Raw genomic sequence first — 21,329 nt, 5'->3', positions numbered from 1 at the left:
TGTCACTTTTGTGTTGTCAAAGTTAGTGATGCGAGACCAGCAAGACTTTACACATGCTGTGTAGGAATAAATTCGATGGAGGTGCAGCACCCCTTATTTAAAAGCAGGTGTGCGCAGGGGGAAGGGTGATTTTGCGCGCGATAGCCGATAACCAAGTTTTTATGGCCGGCAGTGGAGTGCAGATCGCACACGTGCAAACGCGCGTGGCTCGAAACAGACGGGCCGGCGGCTCCAAGAATAAATTTCAAGCCGGTGGCATATGGTGGCGCAGTTAAAAACAAAAACATCTAATGGAAAGCGAAAAATTTCCAACTTCTGTCGATGCTCTACTTAGAAAATCGTCCGTTCATTTTCAATAAATAAGTATAAAAGTCGAACCAAGATGCGCGTCTTCAGAAATGAGAAGATTCGCTCAGGCCCCACCCGAGGGACAGAGTTAAGGGTCTATTCTGTGCCTGCTATTTGTACTGCGGCTCACAGCAAAAATCGATAGCACTTCGCACTGCGGTAGCGCGCATATGATTGACGCGCTCGGCTCTTAAAACCATATCCAAGCGACCGTCTTATTTTCACATCTATTTAATTTAAATTTTATAGTAGGTTGAAATTTTTGAAAATTTAAATGAATTTAAAAATTTTAATTTATTAAAATCATAATTAATTATGAAGAATTTTTAATAAATTAATAATTCATTTCATATAATATGTATTCAAAAATCTAAACTAGTAGGGTTAATTTAGTTTATTTTCTTCACTTTTACTACCCTTTTTATTCAAAAATAACCTCGGAAATTGAGAAATTCAGCTTTGAAACAAAAATACCATCTAATTAAAACAAAAAATATTTAAAATTTTTTTAATTAATGAACATGTTTATTGAATACCAACAGTATACTTTTTATTATTGTATGAATGTGTATAATTAAAATTTCATTTCAATATTTTTATGCGAATATTATAAATTAAAATGCCAGCAATTTGAATTTAAAAAGTAGAGTATAATTTAAAAAAAAAATATTGAATATTTTTTTCAATGTTTCTGACTGGAAAAAATTTGTGTGAAATTTTGCTGATTTCGCAAGTCATTTTTCCGCGACCGCGGTGTTGGAGTTTGCGAGCGATCGCGGTGGTGCTTGGTGGTGGAGACACCTGGCGGGGTGCGTCGGCATGTGGGGGTGCGCTTTTCCACCCTTGGCGCACACGATTGCATATCCATTCCATTTCCCCCAGCGCTTGCGAACAAGAGAGACGACGGAAGGCCCCGATAGCGAGAGAGGAGTGTTCGCGCGCCCTACCTAAAATATGACTCACTGAGGGTGGTTGTGGTGGTGGTGTGTGTGCGAGTGTGATTCGGCAGACGGTGCAGGTATTCGGGTGTGTCAGTGGCGGCCGAAATGGAGGCGCTCGTCGGCCCGTAGCGCCCACACGACACTGGACCGGAGGAGCAGTGCGTCGGGAAATCGGGAAATTCGGCGCCAAGATGGCGATCACCCTTTGACGAGTGAGTGCGGCTGATTTCGCTCACCATGAATTGACGACCGATTTCGCGAGGCAGCTGCAGAAATGACGTCGACGCCGAGCGAGAGGAAAGTGGGCAAGGACCCTGTCTCTTCCGAGAGCCAGCAATACGTCGGGCCCTACCGGCTCGAGAAGACCCTGGGCAAAGGACAGACAGGTATGAAGAACAACCCACGCTGGTATCAAAAAGACTCCGGATTATAATTAGTTCGACCCTCCAATAGGAATTTGACTAATTGATTTAATAAAAATTCCAACTTCAAATTTACTTTATACAGTGAAAATTGCTGAACAAAGTTGAGGGTGATTTTTAAGAAATTTGCGCACGTTGAAGTAGTCCAAGGATGGTTTCTTTATGATTATTTAGCGTGCGTGCACGGTTATTTTCTAATCGAAGATAAAAGGGTTATATACAAATAGTCGGAAACACCCAAAACGCTTTGATTTCTTGCATTAAGTGTGGTAATCGTGTGAATGCAATTCGGATGATTAGTAAGAAGAATTAATATTTAAGTTAACCTCTGATGATTGTATTTATTTTTAAGTAAAGTATAGAAAAATATTAATTTCATAATTAAAATTAAATAACCAAACTAATTTGCTTTGAAAAAGGTCAATCTGAATTACAGAAAATTACTAAGTCATTTAAAAATAAAAATTAATCTCTCCTGTATATATTTTGCAATTTGAATCTGGACTTAAATAGCCTCTGCTAGGTTAGGCTCACCCTTGATTTGGGGGCTAACTTTAGTTTATAATTAATGTAACAACAAAAATGTGAAAAAATGTGTATCAATATCATTGAACTAACCCTCTTATATGGGTGGATTTGATGAAATTTTGCGCTCTTATTGAATGAGTTCAGGGAAAAAAACTCGTGAGTTAAAAAAATACTTAAAAAAATAAAACATGGTATTTATACATTTCAAATAGTCATTGAAGACGATAAAAAAAACCTGGACCAGGCGTCAGGTTAGGCTTTTGGATCAGTGCAATTATTTCATTGAGGATTTTTCTGTATATTTTTGTGCTCATTTCTTTATTGAATTTTTCTATTTCTAGTGCAAAAATATATTGTTAACAAGTTTAATTATTGTTGAGATTTTAATTTAGAAGTGGTTAAACTTCATTGCTTAAATTATTCTCCTCTCAAGCCGTGTCAAGCCTTTGCATAATTAAGTAGAACACCAACACCACAATTACAAACGATTAGAATCACCCCTCTGTATATATCCTTTTTTCAAATCCACCGGGGATCTATTGATTTTCAACGCCGCTCCTGTGCGACCCGAGATCAAGCGCAGCCTTGAACTTATCACATTTAATAAAATGATACGAAAAAGCCACCCGTTTTCTACAAAGGTGAATCAAACAAAGGTGAAAATAATACAGAAATATATACACGAGTTTAATTCGGCCTCTAGCAGTGACACTTTGACGAGTGTGTTTATACAAGAGCACATAGAACTACGGGCTCACTCACGGCACACAGCGCGAGTAATGTAAGAGAAAATCGATAGCGCGCGCGCTGCACACGTTTTCGGCCACATTAAAATAGCGCGGCGGCGAACGACGGGACAATCCCACGCGCCTGCCGCCGCAGCTCGATGCTGTGCTGCAACGCACGCCGCTGCAACTGGTAGCCTATGCTGCATCAAACGCCGCATCCTACGCATTATGATCAAATAATAGCTTCTTTCCCAATGACCCCCGAAAGGTCATTCTGATTTTCTTTTCTCAAAAAGATGGAATTGAATTTTTAACTGAAACGAGTTTTAGTAATTTAACTAAAATCTCATTAAAATTATAACTGTTTTTAAATTAAATTTGGCAAAAAATTTGTTTTTCTTAAATTTTTATTTTATATTGGATTCCACTATTTGAAAGACGGAATCAAACAGTTGGAACAAATATTTGAAGATTATATCAGTTTTTCATTTAATCTGAAATTACAAGAACGAAATTAAAGTCGGCTTAATTTCTTGGATTAATTTATTTTGTTTTTGTTTCATAATTTAAAAAACCAGCAATGATTCATAAGTATGATTTATTAATGCATGAATTGATTTTGCACATTGCTTATAAATCAATGCATTTTGTATTGATTTATTGGTATACCGATTTATTTAAAAAATAAGTAATAATAGAACAATTTATTTTAACCAAAAAATGCATCTCTTGCATTTTCTTTTCATTTCTTTGCATCGTTTAATTTTAAATTGTTAAATAGGCAGATTTCGTGTATTTTTTTGTTAAATCGTCCAAATTTTTATGACTATGATCTTTAACAATTTTTGAAATTTGAAATTAACAAGTAATATTTCATTAATGAAGTTTAACCGCACATTTGAATTGATCGTCAATAGAATATTCTTTTCAAGCATTGCAAGGTCGATAAACTAACTATTTTAGCAGTTTCTAAATTACTTTTCATTTCAAAATATAAAAAAGTGGGCCTCTAAACACTACATAAACATTGTTGTAATTTTCTACAGCAACAGCAAGGTGCACTAATAAAAACCGAACCGCCGACACCCGTGGAGGCATCAAATTGAATTATTCAACAGCTGGTTTTGCACTTTGCAGACACGCTGGATTTTGCTCCCTCTCTCGTCGTGTTTTCATCAGACATACACAACAGCTCGCACTTTCTTTGCTTTACGTTGCGGTCTGAAAGGAGTAAAGAAGGGCTTTCTGCGTCTACTCCTAAATATTTGCTTTGCGCCAAGAAATGAAAACATGAATTTTCCTAGCCTCAGTCGCCGTGACCCAGAAATTATTAATTAAAAAAAAGAGCATAATGTTGCCATAGAGAGTTTGGGGAGGGAAAGAGATGTTTGAAATAATATATGATCATATTTTATAATATGTATAGAAATATATTTGAAATCTTATGAGCTATAAAAATAAATAAAATTTATTTCATTGTATCTCTAAACTGGAAAAAATTGCTTTTCAGGTCGGTTAAAAATAGACCGTACGTTTCATAGCAGGGTCGGGAAACAGGTAAGCTAAAAAGGAAGCAAAAAGGAGCTCAACACAATTACAATTATAATAGAAAAGCACGGGAAAGAGCATGTTCCTGTACAGGCGCCGGCTGCCTTTCCTTAGAAAAGAGGATGAAAAGCTCAGTTTTTGGCTTTTATTCCGCAAAAAAAAACTGGCTTAAAAGAAGAAAAGTGCAAACGGCAAAGAATTGTGGTATTATTTATTACGTTTATTTTTACCTCACAACAGAAGCGGAAAATTGTTTCTCCGCCCAAACTTTTAAACAAACAAACAAAAAGTTAGAAAACAAGTATTAGCAGATATAAAATATTCTTGTTGAATGCGTTGTTATAGATTTTTTATTTTCTGAGAAAACCATTATGACTAGACATAAGCTAAAAGAGAGCTAAAAAATGTATAATCATCCTGTAATTTTTTTATTTAAAATTCATTAAAAAGTTAAAACTTGTAACTAATTCTAACTTTTGAGATAAATTTACTTTTTTAGCCCCTTTGAAAGTTGGCTTTTCCTCAATTGATTTTATAGTCGTTTATTGTTTCACAGAAAAAACAATATCCCGCATCCCAAACATATTAAGCTGGATATTGGTTTTTCTATGATAAAATAAACCACTCATAACCACCAATTGAGGAAAAGCCAAATTTTGATACAATCACCAAAATTTATAAAAGTTTCAACTAATTTTTGACGCTATTTTTTATTTTTTGATTATTTTAACAAAGCTTTGCTGGAGTCAGCAACAAAAGCTTGGCTAACTTTTTCTACAAAAATTGTATCGATTAGGTTTACGTGTTTTATTTTGACAAAAGATATTTTCAGTGGATCTATTTGAAATACAATTCACCTGCTTTAAAAAAGGAATTTTTAAATGGCGAATTCCGTTTCTTATATCGTCATTTACAAAAATTATTATATTAAATTCCAATTTTCTGCTTTGATTTATTCCAATGAAAAATGTTTTTCTTGAACATCAGTCAATTGAACGAGATATCCATTGAGTGTGTTTTTGTGCTGAGGCACAATGGTGTGGGAATATGGCAAAGGCAGAGAGCGCAACTGCTCGCGCTCTTTCGCAGCAGCAACTTGCCTCGTCGGCTGCTGCGTTATTTTAATCAATAGCGGCGCCGAGAGACCGGCAGCCAGCGCGTTCGTTCGCACACACGCTCGGTATGAATGCGTCTGTGCACGGAGAAGAAAGAAACAAGAGCTAGCGAGGGTATATTTATGCACCTTTGAGATACACCGCGTGGGTGCACCGTTTAATTGCGAGCGCTCCGATGGCCTCAGGGATCGCACCAGCCGTGTACTTTGCGCAATTTCCAGCACACGCGAGATTGTGCGGCAATATTTGCGAAAGTGAGAAACTTCACTTTCCGCTCCGCGTCAGCTTGCAGGGAATGCGGTTAAGTGCTACGGCTTCAATAAAGAAAGCAAAAATAAATCCGCCAATTAGAGAGGAAACACCCTAAATTCACTGCGGCAGAGAGTCTTGTTGTTCCTAACTTGTTATTTTTATTTCCACAAAAAAAGAGATTTAAACAAAATATTAACAACAAGATTTTATTTTCCTCCGCAATATTTTTTACAGATTTAGATTTCATGTCAAATATTAAATTATACTTCTTTTCCATCTTATTGCTAGTGACAGAAATACAATGGAAAATAATTGGTTACAAAGTTACAAAGTACGGTATTAAATTAAAATTCAAAATAAATATATGCAGATTTGTATTTGAAAATAATTCTGAAAATTTAATTTTTGGTAAATTTTATTTCATTTTGTTTTGCAATTTTTTGTTGAAATGTAGAAAAGTTATTCCGATTTATAAAAAAAAAAAAAAATATCTAGATGCAGTACTTTATTCAAGCTATTTGTGGAGACATCTCGATTAACGACTGCATAAATTTGCGGGAGTTGCGGAAATGCGACGGAAATTGTACGCAAATGAGCGGCATGCTAATTTGATTTTGATCATCTGCCGCATTATCCACTTGATGCCGGAGTCCAGCAGCAGAATGGATTGCGAATTTGGGCCACCGCGACAACACGAGCCTAAGCTCAGGGGGTTTCGCTTCCTATGCGAGAGATTGATTGCCTTTTCGCATTTGCACAGCGGTGCGAGCACTAAGCAAGTACATAAGAGGCTTTTAGCAAAAAATACATGCATGGAAATGTAGACACTTCTTGTTCATTACGTCATTCGCAATGGTATGTGATGTAATGCAATTAATTAATTACAAATAATTCTACTTGAATGCAAACAGTGGCTATTTAATTTTTGCTAAAATTTATAAATTTTTTCCCACAAGATACTTATTTAAATACCTTTTACTACTAAATGCAAGTAGAAAACACATATATCCATTTTTTTATTTTTTGCTAACAAAACCCGTACAATTTTAATATTCAGAAAAAAACTAAATTATTAAACAATAAAATAATTTTGAAAAAAAAATAAATTAAATGTAGAAAATAAGTTACTTTTAAATCATAATATTTCTCATAAATAATTTAGTTTGCTGTATTTTAGTAAAATCAGACTAACAGAGTATTATTAATTACTACTTATATATTCATAAATTCAGTAAAATTTAAATACACCTGGTTTAAAAACAAAATAGGTACATTATTTATTAATAAAAGCAGAACAAAACGCAAGTTTTGAATTGAGCCAATTCAAATATAAACCGGCGCCGATGTGAACGCTTGCCAAACCGAAACGACTCATTTTCGCGTGCGTGCTGCATGCCATACTCGCTAATTCCTACAAACTTGTTGTAACCCCGGCGTGCGTAGGTATTTGTTTTCAATTAGGAAGCAGCACCCCTTTTGTAGATCTTCCCTCCCGGCCTTGCCAGCTGAGTGCTCGCAGTTGGCTGGTCGACTGATGAAAAACAAAAAACGAGGGTTGTCTAATTACATCGCTGCTCTTTCCCATTCAACTGTTCTCGCATATTTGCAAAAGCGAACCATTGAGACGCACGCTCGCGTGTGATGCGGCGACGCGAATAATAGAGACACATCCATGCACGCGCCATTGTCTTTCGCCCCGCGTGTGCGCCTCTTTTAATTTCGCACTTGTGCACTAAACAAACACTCGATTATAATGCCATTCGAGTCCACTGCAGTGCTAACGACCTCGGCAGGGGTTGAGCTTTAATTCTCTTCTATCAAGTGCACTCGATGCTCAACGGATTTTCATCCCCTCGAACGAAAGGAGTAAAATAAATATTAATTTTTATTTCCTTCGACATACGGAAATAAAACAGTTGAACAAAAACCCAATAAATATTTTCTTAAACCTAAAGAATTTTCCAGACGATCTGAAAATTTTGAAACATAAGAGATATTTATTGCTATTGAGAAATGATTAAAAACTAAAAATGCCAAACAGTGAGAATTGTAATTCGCTTTCAAAGAATTGGCCTAAATCTTGGTGCTTTTTCTTCAACTTTTAAATTTGATGATGCAGCCCTTCCAACCTAACCATATTCAGTCATCATTTCTCTGTGCAACTGCAATTCAAATAATTTAATTCGCTATCTTGATCTATTTTGCCAATTATCAATCTGTAAAAAGTTTTTACACAATTAAAATTTATGTGATTTTTCAACGGTGACAATGAATAATAGTTCAAGTAAATATTGTGTAATTTGAGGTAACCACTTGGTAGAAATAACATGGCGATTGAATTTTATTCAAGCGATAAAAAGTTATCCATTGGTCTTGCATTCAAAGCGCTCCTTTACGCTTGATTTTATGCTGACTGATAAATCCACCAAAAGCGTCGATTGAGTCAGATTGAGTACTTAGGCGCATCCTCAAATATATCTCCTTTAAGCAATTCGCTCATGTATAATAAATATATATGCATATTTTTGAAAGTATTAAAGGGTCGCCTTTCCGGTGGCTGCGGGCTTGGAATTCCTGCATGAGCTTCGCATGCAAATTTGTGCGTGTGCATGAAATTCAAGCCACCCCCTCGCAATATTTCATTTGGCCATGCGAGAGAGCAGGTTTATTTTCCATCTCTTGGTCGGGCGCATCGAGCGAATGAAATTTATATTAATGCGAAATTGCGGGGGTGGACAAAAGAAAAAGAGTGTTTTTGCCAGGGAAAAAGTGAATTCCGACGCGAGTGAGTGAGCACCGTGCAGACCGCCATTGACGGCCCGAATTAATTAGAAAAAACGACGAGTGCTCCTCTGGGGCCGCGATCGAAGAAAGAAATGAAGAAAGTGCGTCGGGGTTGAAAACTCACCCCTGTGTGTGTCGTCGAACGGACGGACGGACGGACGCACCCCTCTCGAGATTGCGCGCGTTCTCTTTTCCGTCGGCGTCTTTTTGGTCATTCAATTTTTCCTCCTGCTGCATTTCGCCGCAGTGGGTGCAGCACCGTTTTTTTACTCCTTTTTGCTTCAGGAAATCATAATAAGGGTGGAAAAGAAAGGGGGAAATTTGAATTAATTTCTCATAGTGCTTGTCTGGCGAGCCATAAAATTGCAATTTTACTCTAAATTGGAATATGAAGTTACACAAGGACCAGAAACGCGTTTTTCTTATTTTTAATTCTGAATTACCCAATATTTATTAATTAATTTAATGAAAATTTTTGATAAATTAATTTTTTTAGAGATTGAATAGAGTTCTCCTTTGAATGACAGAAAAAAAATCAATAGCTAGATTGAAATGGAGAATTTTTTTGGGTATCATTTTTTTACAGAAGCAAAGTAGATTTAGAAAGATGGAAATTCGCTCCCCCTTTGTTTTGAAACTCGACTCACAGTCAGGCTCCGGTGATTTGCGAGATTATTCATTTCTGGTTCGCCGTGTTTACAGTCGAACTTTTTGACTGACTGCCAGAAAATAAAGCAAGGAACGAGGTCAGCTAGCCAGCAGCGAATGTAAATGTATATCTGGTCGGGCTGCCAGATTTTCCGAACGACCACACGAGACTTCCCCGCACTTCTTTTTCGCAGAAGAGGACCCTCTTTTTGTTTGAGTTGGCCACTGAGAGGATATGTGTGTGTTTTGCTGAAAGAGCTCTTAAAACGTTCCCTCCATTTCCATTATAAATGCATTACTCAGTTTTTCCCAATATTGCAGTTTTCAAGTTGGATTTGTTTAAATTTTTGATAAATATGGAACAGATTTTTATGTTAATTTGTTTTTAATTTTTACCTGAACAAAATGAAAAGAACTAATTTTCTCTATATTCTCGTAAATGTATTTTTAAATTTATTGATTTGTTTACGATTATAATGAACATAGCAAATATTATCTTCAAAGCTTTTGATTTCTACTTTACTTTAAATTTTAATTTTGGCTTGCATATTTAGTAATTATTTTGTATATAGTTATATAAACTCTTTGAATAAAATAAGTAAATTCAGGAATATATAATAACTAATGAGCGATTGTCTTTCCCTTCAGGCTTATTTTTAATTTTTTATTTTAAATTATAACATATTTGCAATATTTTGCTCAAAGAAAAATAATTTCCAAACTATTGAATGTTGGTAAATTATAAATTGTAACATTTTGAAGCACTTGATTAAAAATCAATGCTATCTCATTATTGGTGTCGTGCGTTCAAGACACAAACCCCCTAACAACAACCCTCACGAGCGAGATATTTTATTACAGCTGTTTGACGTCAGCAATTAATTTTTGTCCGCGTTTGTTTGCAGGGCTCGTCAAGCTGGGTGTGCACTGTGTACACGGCAAGAAGGTCGCCATCAAGATCATCAACCGAGAGAAGCTCAGTGAATCGGTATTAATGAAGGTGCGTGCCTACTTTTCTTCCCTTCTTTGTCTGTCTGCACACGTCTGTACATAATTCTTTAATTATCGCGGCGCCGGCGTCGACGCGAACAGCAATAATTCCTTTAACGACGCCGGCCGGCTCTTGCTGCTGGCGATTCATTAATTATTCATTCGCTAAAAAAAGCAAAACACGGCGATTAAGCCGTCAGACGTTGATAAGTAAAGTACATAATGTCGTCGGGCGAATAATTTTGAAGCTCGTTTACACGTTTTGAGATGCGCATTTGAAAATTTGCACGACGTTCAGAAGAGCAATTCATATTAATTATTGCGAGAATAATAATTTAATAACAGTTATTAAAATTAAAAATAAAATATAAAAATATATTTTAAATAAGTTTATGTTAAATTAAATTAATAATGTTGATAATTATTACGGTTATTTATTATATGTACAACATGATTTAATATAACATAGCAGAAGATTAGATTTTTATCGGATTTGTCTTTATGAATGACAAGTATATTGTCCGGCACAGTCTATCTCTGACTGAATGAAATCAAAAGTGTTTGCATTTGAAATTAGCAACATGAAATTATGCTATAGTAATTTGACCTTCTAATAGAAAGATACAGATTGACTTGTTTTTTTATTTGTCTTTGTGACTTCCTCAAAATAGAAAAAATTTTGATAAAGTTTAAAAAAATTCAATATTAATTGTAGTAAAACTGCAGCTTTTTTAATCAAATTCAACAATTTTACATTATACAAGGTCAAAATAATAATTATGTGCTTTTTTCCAATAATTAACCAAATTTAATTTTAAATAATGTATATTATTCAAGTCTTTCATTTTCAATTTTTCATAACATATCATTATTTGTTAAAAAAATTTACCAAAAAAATATTTTTCGAGCAAAATACATTGGAAATAATGTTTGAATTTGACAAACCATTGTGATGGATGAAATTGAGAAAGCATGTAAAATTGGTGCAAGCACCGATGCGAAACTGGCTCTTCTCTCTATGCATGTAATGTGTGTGCGCGCTGTTGGATAATTAATCATGCACGGTTCTGTGTGTCTGTTGATAGGTTGAGCGCGAGATTGCTATTATGAAACTGATAGATCACCCTCATGTACTCGGCCTAACAGATGTATATGAAAACAAAAAATATCTGTGAGTATCCATTAATATGAGCGGCGCCTTGCCCGGGCTTTGCTACAAATAAGGAGCGCACGTCACAGCGGAAAAAGACAATCGCGATTTTCCGCTGACTCGGGCGCCGCTCCCTTCTTTTTTTCTCGCGACCTCTTGATTATTGAATGTGTCTCAGGTACTTGGTGCTGGAGCACGTCTCCGGAGGCGAACTCTTTGATTATCTGGTGAAGAAAGGACGCCTCACGCCAAAGGAGGCACGCAGGTTCTTCAGGCAAATCATCTCGGCCTTGGATTTTTGTCACAGCCACTCGATATGGTGCGTTCATTACACTTAAATTAGCGTTGAATCTCATATTTACCCTGGTACTTGCAAATTTCCCGTTGCTTCAAACCAAATTTAAAATATTTTTAGTACTTAAATATTTTATATAAAAAATTCTTATCCATATGAATTAAAAACTATGATAATTCATAATTTTTTTCTATGGAAACAGTTTTTTATTCATTTTTTCTAAATTAAGTAAATCAAATCGTACCAATTGATTTTTTTTTATCAAACTTTTATATTTGGCATTGTATTTTTTTTTCAATTAATATAAAATAAATCTCTTAATAAAAATTGTTGCAATGTTAACTCATTATCATTTATTTTGTCAACCAAATTTCAGTCATCGTGACCTAAAGCCGGAAAATCTGTTGCTCGACGAGAAAAACAACATTAAAATCGCCGACTTTGGCATGGCCTCGCTGCAGCCAGACGGCAGCATGCTCGAAACCAGTTGTGGTTCTCCCCACTACGCCTGTCCTGAAGTGATAAGGGTGAGAAGTTGGTTTATTTTCGTTTCGCACGAAAGGCAATACTTCACCAAAATTATTGCTCATTCAAAACTCATTTTTTATTTATTTTTTATTTTACTGTCGCGCCGAGCTATTTTTACCCGCGGCTCCCTTTTATATCTCATTAATCATCGATTCGACTTGGAAATTTATTTCTACCCAAAGGATGTGTGGATTATAATTTTTTTATTCTTTTAGGGAGAGAAATACGACGGCCGGAGGGCGGACGTGTGGTCGTGCGGGGTCATTTTGTATGCCCTGCTGGTCGGCGCGCTTCCCTTCGACGACGACAACCTGCGTCAACTTTTAGAAAAAGTGAAAAGAGGGGTCTTCCATATTCCACACTTTGTTCCGCCCGACTGCCAAAACTTGCTCCGTGGGATGATTGAAGTCCACCCTGAGAAGAGAATGACGGTAAGAAACTCCTTCAAATTATAGATGGTACATTAAATATCACATGTTTGAATTGTATCAATTCTGATCACAACTGTAAATCAGTAGATTGTATAAGTCGTATTTAAGGTATAATTTTTTTTAAACACATCCCCTCATTAAGGGGAGGTTTGAAAGTTAAAAGCTAAATTTCTTAGGTTTAAATCTTGGTTTTGAACTTTATAGCCACATGAAGTTAAATTTCATTTAAATAATTTTATGAGAAAATTTTAAAGGTGAATTTATTTTGGGCTTATACAATTTCTTAAATTCCTCATGCTTTTTCTAATTAGGTTGTAAAATTTATGTTCCTATTGCTAGGGATACCCAATCAAATCAATACTTTTACTAACAATAAGTGCTTATATGATTTTACTAATAAAAAACAATATGTCTTAGGCAACCCGCTGCACGCACGTGTCCACCCGGTTGTCTACTTTAATGAAACTAGAAATAAAATTATATTTTTTATTTTGATTCAATTAATATTTAACGGTTTTATTATCATGAAAGTTTATTTGAATTAATTATTAATTTTTAGTTGTCGGAAATCAACCGTCATCCTTGGGTGACTGCTGGGGGGAAAGGCGAGCTGGAGTTGGAGCTGCCAATGATGCAGGTTGTGCAGACGCACGTGCTCCCCTGCGTCGACTCGATGGACCCTGACGTGTTGCAGGCAATAACTAGTCTCGGTTGCTTCAAGGACCGCGAAAGGCTGATCATCGAGCTCTTGAGTCCAAAGTGAGTGTTTCAAAATTTAAAACCACTTACTACTGAAACTGAATTTTTTGCAGCCACAACACAGAAAAGGTGATTTACTTTCTGCTGCTGGAGCGCAAAAGAAAGAGGCCGGCGTTTGAAGACGACACAGAGGCGATCATCAGAAGCCGGACGGAGACTGCAGACCCTCCAAGAAAAAGGGTGGACGCTTGCAAGCTGAACGGCGCTTCACCCTTCAAGTTTGGCCAAATCAGCGAAGGCTCACCACTAACGCCTAGAAGACAACACTTCAAGTACAGAAATTTCAGAATTAAAAAAAAAATCATTCTTATTTAATCCTTTGAACCTTTTTTTATTTGTGCTAAGATTGAGTTTTAATTTACAAGGTTTTAGTGATTTTTTTTACATTTTATTGAAATTGCAAATTGACATGAGCATAAATTTTATCGATATATTGCAGACCTGTGAATTTGCTGGAAACGGGCACTCCCCGGCACAGGCGGTCTGTGAGTGGCACCGGTTCGGTGAACCACCACACACCTCTGCACAGCCACAACAGCTCTCCCGTTGTGTCACCCCTTCCTACCAGAGCTGCTCACCACAACAGGACAGGTAGAATTATTTTTCTGCTTCAAATCTCTTTTACAAGCAACACTAAAATTGGTACCCCAGGTATAAATTCAAATCATCTAATGACTTCAATTAATTCAATATTTTTAGTATTTTTTTTTTGATGCGCATTTGTTTTTAATTAAATGTATGATTAAGAGGGATGTGAAGCTTAGATAGTCGATTATTATTTTCGTGAGTTCCTATTAGTTTAAAAAGCATCGAGTTTGAAAGAATTATAATATTTCAAGGCAATTATTTAAAATCGAATGAAAATAGTATTGAAATTTTCAGGTCAAAAATAAATTTAAAAGCGTTTGCCTAGTGTATAATTTTGCTCTCTGATCAGTAATAAAGTAATTTCACCATAATTTTTGTGTAGCTTAATTTCTCTTTATGTTAATTATCTTTTTAACCAGATTATTCTGTTATTCACAAAATTATTGTGAGCTATGCAGCAAATCATAAAATCCCATATTATAAGCTTTGGTTTATTTAAATTTTTTAACTTTATAATTTTTGTAACCCTCTCAAACTCGAAAAATACTATTAAAACATTTTTTCTTATTATTTCACTCTTTTGCCGCTAATTGCCAACTTTTTAAACATTGCTTTAAACTTTTTTAAATAAAAAATTACAATTTTTTAAATAGGAAGTGGAGGTGGAAATTTGTCTGCAATCGGTCTGGGCAACCTGTTGAGTGCGGCGACCTCGTCAACGTCGTCCGCCGCTCACCAGTCAAACGATTCGTCGGACCAGTCGGCCAACAACATGGCCACGCCGCCAGGGTCGCCGCACGCCGGCCACCACTGGAGGACCAGACTCACCACCATCAAGAACTCGTTTCTCGGCTCGCCGCGTTTCCACCGCCGCAAAATGCAAGGTATAATATTTTTCACCGTCGCTCAACACAATTTGGACTAACGAAAGGAATGAAATTGAGAAATTGCAGCGAGCTCGGAGGAAGTGCACTTGACACCAGAGTCGTCGCCAGAGCTGACCAAGAAGTCGTGGTTCGGCTCTTTGATGGCCACCGAGAGGGACGAGACTTTCACCATTTTGGTTAAGGGAAAGCCTTTGGCCACTGTTAAAGCTGACCTCATTCATGCCTTTCTCTCAGTGAGTAGAATTGAGGTTTTTGATGATTAAAAAAAAAAATCAATTTTTATTAAATAATAAATAATTCAATTTAAGCCAAAATAAACTGCAATTTCTTTCTTTCCAACGTGTTGTTAACTTGTTTAATTGCCATTTTTCAGATTACTGAGCTAAGCCACAGTGTGTCCAGCCCAATGTCCTTCAAGGTGGAGTATAAGAGAGGCTCCAACGGTCCAGCCATGTTCCAGCGACAAGTGAGATTTCAAGTGGACATTTCCACAATCGCCAAACCCGAAGATCCAATTGAATCGATTTATGCCATCACTTTCACCTTAATATCAGGTCAGTTAAAAAACCATTTCATGATAATTATTAAACAGCAATAATTCCTCCTAATCATTACAAAAAATTAAACTCTTTTTAAACAAATGTCTCCAATTTTATAAATGACATAAAATTTTTTGGTTGTTCAGGGAATATCCGTCGCTTCCGACGGGTGTGCGAGCACATCCAGGCGCAGGTGTGCAGCAGGCGGCCGCCGGCGTCGCCCAGGGCGCAGCGGAAAGTGGCGCCCGAGCTGAGCGAGAGCTCGAGCTGCGGCTCGGACACTTCAGAGCGGCTGTCCCCGTACCCTGGCACGAGACAGGTGCACCCTCCAACCCCCGCTTCGCCCCGCCGCTGGCTCCCCTAGCACACACAAAAAACTCCTCAATCCCCCTCACACCACCGGACTGCTGATGTTGCTGCTACTGCATTCATAACTTTGTGTATGTGCGCTTCTTACCACCCTTGCATAAGCATTTCTCATCCCATGCTAGTTTTTACATTCATATGGTTCATCTTAATTCAACAGTTTTTTTTTATTCATTTGAAAAAATAAAATTTGCAGAGAATAGGCTTAATTATTAAAAATTAATAATTCAGAATAGATTATCAAGCCTGACGCGCTGGGGTTAAATTTAAAATTTTTTAATTGTAACGAGTATTTAAGAATTAAATTACAATTAGGAACTCTATATTTTTTGTTTTTAATTCAAATCTAGAAAATGTTAAAATCCCAGCTAAATTATAGTTATTTCAGTTTTATTTTAAATAATTTGCTTATTAATTCTACAATGGAAGTAAACTATATTTAATGTTTAAAAAAATCTCTAACCAAAAAAATAGGATTTTTCAGATTTAACCGATGCAATCAGGTGATGTGGTAGTTGATTTTAACCAATTATTTGTTTTGGAATAAAATATTTCAAAATTTAAAGGCATAAACACATATTTTTCGAACTCATTATTCATTGCTGGAAAGCATGTCATGCATTTTTATATAAAAAATACTCATTGTTTATCGCATGTGTTTTTCCTTCTTTGTTTAATGGTTTTTCGTTTTAATTGATGTTAACAAAAGGAACCAAAACATTACTGAATAAATGTTCTTTGATCACGTTGTTCTCCTGCCCATTTTGTTAAATTATACAATGTTGCGCTAGCTGCTTTTAGGAAAAATTGCACGCTGGTTTCATAATTTTTGTAAACGCCACTTCTACTTAAAACACCTACCTATTCAAAAACCTCCAGCACCCAAAATTAATGTGTTACAAGACCAAAAATCTAGAAACAATAATTTCATAAAATTTATAATCAACTTCATGTCACCAAATTTTGCAAAATTTCGTAATTGATTATTGGAAAGATTATTATCCAATACTTTGGTTTATTTTTAAACCCGATTAAAATGAATTGAAAAAAATCAGTTTGAATTTGAAATGAATTTTTCAAAATGAGACCTATGAAAATTTAATCAGGCATTTTTCAAATGCATGCGAGTGAAAAAATAATTTGATTGAAATTTCACAGATCGAGTCTGACCTGGAGAGTGAGAGTTCCGTTTTTGACAACATCAAGTCGCCAGGACGTTCCCACGACCCTTGCTCGTCCGCCCTGATGACGACGTCCCTGGAGGTCGGTTCGTCGGCGTCGAGCAGCACCACGACCCTGGTGGTGCCGTCGCCGTCGTCGGGTCTGCAAAGCGGGCCCGGCGGCCCCTGAGGCTACGCACCGTCTTTTTGGTGCTAGTTTACGACGCCGCTCGAGTTCACCGTGCGTGAACCACCTCCGTGTAAACTGACCCCAAAAAGAACTCTCCAAAGAAACAGAGCGAGCAGCAGCGAAGGAGCCACGCGCCGCGAATACTCATCATTCCTGCCATGACAAGTTGATGGTCAAAATCTCATATTACACTTACGCACTTACGAATAAGGTGACACACACACACACATACACAGCTGCAAGAAGAAGAAGCAACTTGATGAACACTCACGTGCGCGCATACTGAATGAAAATTATTTAATACGTAGGGAAATTAACCAACTCCTAATACTCTCCTAGGCCACCACTTTCCAGATTTCTGGCGAAACTGTAAAAAAATGACTTGGTCTGATCTCTGACACGTGACTCAATATAAAATACTGCTTCAAGAAAGGTACACTGTTAACAAATTCTCTTGATTTTTATTTTTTATTTGCCATCCATGGAATTTAAGGCTTGGAAAAATAAGGGGATTTATTTCTTCTGAATATACGGTTGAAATTAAGTTCCGTGATTAATTTAAAACTTTGCATCATTGCAATTTATTCCATTTTTATTTAAATCTATTTATTAAACACGTAAATAAATTTAATAAATGGTTAAAATAATTACAGGTGTTAAAGAATAATTGTTAATCAAGCTTCCTTTGTTAAACGACTCTGATTAGGATTTGAACCAATTGATACTTTTGATCAAATACCAACCGTTTCTTAAGTCATCAGATGCTTAATCTGGCCAAATTTTAGGTGGTCAAAGTCTTCTGATGTCGGCAAACCGCTAATCCCGCGTATATCAAGAATCAAGAATCTGCCTCGTTTTTGGACTGTTTCACTTGATTCGTGCGATTTCTTGATATATAAGTCTGATTCAAATACCAAAAGATTGTTGCCGGAAATTAAACGCCTAGCATATAAAAAAGTCAGTCAAATATTGTAAAGTGTGATTTAAAAGGAAATAATAAAATATAATAGAAAAGGCAATCTCGAAGTAAAACTGCGGAAAAGGTTATAGAATTTTGAATTAATAAACCAAAAAAATACCCATGGAGCTTGATGCAAATGGCATTTAATCTAAACAAAAAAGAATCCAATTTAAACCACCCCTCAACATCTCTGTTATTATTTTCTCTTGTATAAATTTTAAGTTCAGCAAATATTTAATTTTTTTATCATAACTGATATTAATGATTGCTAATCTATAATTTTTACCAAATGGATATGACTTATATTCACTTATTTTTTCAAGCCTAAAAAATATAACGTAAAAATGCCAAAGGGAGAAGGGGTTTATGTTGCGGTAAAATTGTGCCAAACCACCTTAAAACCCCAAAACGCATAATATTCATTCCGGCGTACTTTGTTGAGAGAGAAAACACTATAATTGTTACGTTGGATCGCATATCCTATACATTAAACTTGCACGGTGTTTGCGTTGAAAAATCGTGATTGACTTTGAAGAGGAAACACGCACTCCTCAGGGTCAACGTGGCGCTTGTTAACTGCACGCTTTCCTTCGTTAGAAATACAAGTGAATGAGAATTAATTATACCACGTGTTTGTTGTCAGAAACTCACACACCCGAACCAATCAAACTAATGATTTGTGCTGAGATTTTTCCTATATTATTGCTCTCCTATATTTAAGTAAGGCTTTGCAGAGGTAAATCGAAAGAAAACAACATTTACAACACGAGCTTGTTAAATTTTAAAACTATTTTCGCGTATATAATGAGATGATATTTGCATAATTTTACAATTATTCGCTCTCAATTATTGCTCTTTCCGAAAAACTCAATGGGATAGTAAAAAAGTAAATTTAGAGAGGGAGGGAAAAATTATAAAAAAATTATTTCGGTTAAAATAACAAATGCTCAGAGAAACCTTTCACAACTAATATTTCGCCACCACAACTTTAGCCAACCAGCAATGTAACAAGTAAAAACAAGAATTAGAAAATTTTCTGCCAGAAACCGTTGATATGCGTTATAGAGAAAAAAAACTACTACTATTACTGGCAATTGATAAGGACTTTAGAGTGTAGCAGAAAAGTAAGAATAACACGTACGCTAATCAATAAGTGTCTGTCCAGAAAACATGTTTAACGAATCAGCTGAAGAATCATATAAAATGTATAAAAAATAATGCCTCCTAGCCTGTCAGGTGGTTTGAGAGAGATTCGCTTCCGAGAATTATTGTAAAAGAGAAAAAATACATGCAACACTGACGAAAAACAGCTCGAGCTTTTAAATTAAACTGAATTTGATGAGAAAATTAAAATAACACAACATCTAGATGCAGTCACGGTGTGAAATATCAAATATACTTTTTTGCTTAAGACAAAAAATAGAGATTTTTGTATGAGATGACACACGGAGTGCGTGAACTTATACCATTAGCGGTGTGCTAAAAAAACTAAAAAGATATTGAGCGTGATCTCAAATCGTCCATTAAAGTTACTTCCTGTAAATTTATAATTATATATTAATACCCTCATGATAATTGTTAGCTCGCGTGGGAGAATCACTCTCAAACCGCAGTATTTAAGTGAAAAAAATTTGCATAGGAAAATTAGTCCTATACGAGCTGTACAAAAACAAAAATCATCAAAATCTGCAATAAAAATTTGTATCGTCAGGATTTTAATGTGCAAAGTGCTTGGAAAAACGCAGATTTTTTTTCTAATATTTTTTATTCCAAAAAAAAAAATTACACCATTTTAATATTTTAAAAGGAAAAACTTGTAATTATTGACTAGGCGCAATTTCTGATATTTTGATTCTTTTGGCTGAAATATTTTATGTAAATCTGCGCATTTTTCCATAAACTCTCATCAAAGTCAAAATCATATCTTTTTTGGAAAGAGGAGTCTCATCACACCACCCATGTCACCTAAACTTGATATACTTGAATGTACTTGTGCGAGAGAGAAACTGTTGTTATCCCAAATGATATGTTACGTTTGAAGATATGCTTGCGTTTTTTGACCAATTCCGGTGTATGTAAAAATTTACATCGCGGTTTCTGTTAGTCCGGCATTTGAAGGAAGTGAAAATGTGAGACTATTAATAGAAGCTTGAGCGCCTGTTGAAAGCTGCAAGTGCAAAAAGTGTGTGCGGGCGTTTGAGACTTTGAAAGAAAAGTGCAGTTCGTTAGACAATGAGAATTAAAAAAAAAATAAAAAATCGAGTTGTGGAGAATGTTAGCGAAAATAAAAATGTATAAAAAGCGAGAAAAATTAAAACTGCTAACCTGCCAGACGTTAAACTGTATAAGAAAAAAAACACGCGAAAAGTTAAAACACATAATGTTGGTGTATGTTTTTGCTCTGTGATATAGCTGAAAACAATTTTTTGCCTAACAACTTGTCAATGGAAGACATTTTTATGTGTTTGTGAACCAAAAAACCGATATTATAATTCATAATAGACGTTTGTGCAATTTGGTGAGACAAAAACAAAAAAAGAATCACACCGGTGGATTTTAAATTATTGTTCCTGTAAAAATTTGCGACCACTAAACTTCATTGATATAATCCTGAAATAAATCGACGTATTTCTGATTTTTCCTAATCCAATTTTGAGACCTGTATCAACCCCCGTACTTGTGGAGCAGTGATCAAGAGAAACGAATTATATAAAAATGAAGTCCTTTTGATGATTTTAGTGATATTTCGAATGGAAAATGACGGAATTTACTGTTGATGTGATGAATTAACCAACCGCGAATTAAATTTGATCAAAATAGAAGCAATCCGGCGCGCGCACTTTGGTGAATTTGAAGGTGTGAATCAAGTGCGGATTTTCCATGATTATTTGTCGCTGCTGCAATCAATAATGTCCTTTGTAAATTGTGGCTAAAATATGTGAGTTCTGAAAAGGAATGTGTCAAAGTTTTCGTTGGATGAGTTTTACCTAATTATGTCACAAATAAATACACAAAACACAAGCTTAAAAAAGCGTCTCAATATTTATAAAAGAAAATATGCGAAATATTATATTCATGGGCCAATACCAGCGTCATGAAGCAGATTGTAAGCTCAAAACATTTTTATTTTGAGAATTTTTCATTTTATTGAGAAGTTTTTTGATAATTTAA

The 21,329-nt window shown here is 35.6% G+C and overlaps 1 protein-coding gene across 2 annotated transcripts; it reads left to right on the top strand.

Moving 5' to 3' along the window:
* Nucleotides 1-1,244: 1,244 nt before the first annotated feature.
* Nucleotides 1,245-21,176, top strand: LOC132201046 (serine/threonine-protein kinase BRSK2). 2 transcript variants are annotated; one of them, XM_059626911.1, is made up of 14 exons: nucleotides 1,245-1,675; nucleotides 10,220-10,314; nucleotides 11,390-11,475; nucleotides 11,633-11,773; nucleotides 12,126-12,276; nucleotides 12,493-12,708; nucleotides 13,268-13,467; nucleotides 13,521-13,739; nucleotides 13,907-14,058; nucleotides 14,709-14,939; nucleotides 15,009-15,175; nucleotides 15,316-15,496; nucleotides 15,628-15,800; nucleotides 17,006-21,176. In XM_059626911.1, the coding sequence occupies exons 1-14, from the start codon at nucleotides 1,564-1,566 to the stop codon at nucleotides 17,195-17,197; spliced, it is 2,316 nt and encodes a 771-aa protein (XP_059482894.1). In that variant the 5' UTR covers nucleotides 1,245-1,563; the 3' UTR covers nucleotides 17,198-21,176. The 2 variants fall into 2 exon arrangements, with proteins under 2 accessions (XP_059482894.1, XP_059482893.1); XM_059626910.1 differs by having other exon boundaries at nucleotides 15,000-15,175.
* Nucleotides 21,177-21,329: the final 153 nt, after the last annotated feature.

The sequence above is a fragment of the Neocloeon triangulifer genome, unplaced genomic scaffold (genome assembly GCF_031216515.1).
Source record: "Neocloeon triangulifer isolate White Clay Creek 2 clone unplaced genomic scaffold, ASM3121651v1 ptg000014l, whole genome shotgun sequence".
Taxonomy (NCBI): Eukaryota; Metazoa; Arthropoda; class Insecta; order Ephemeroptera; family Baetidae; genus Neocloeon; species Neocloeon triangulifer.
This window is presented reverse-complemented; position numbering and strand designations above follow the sequence as displayed.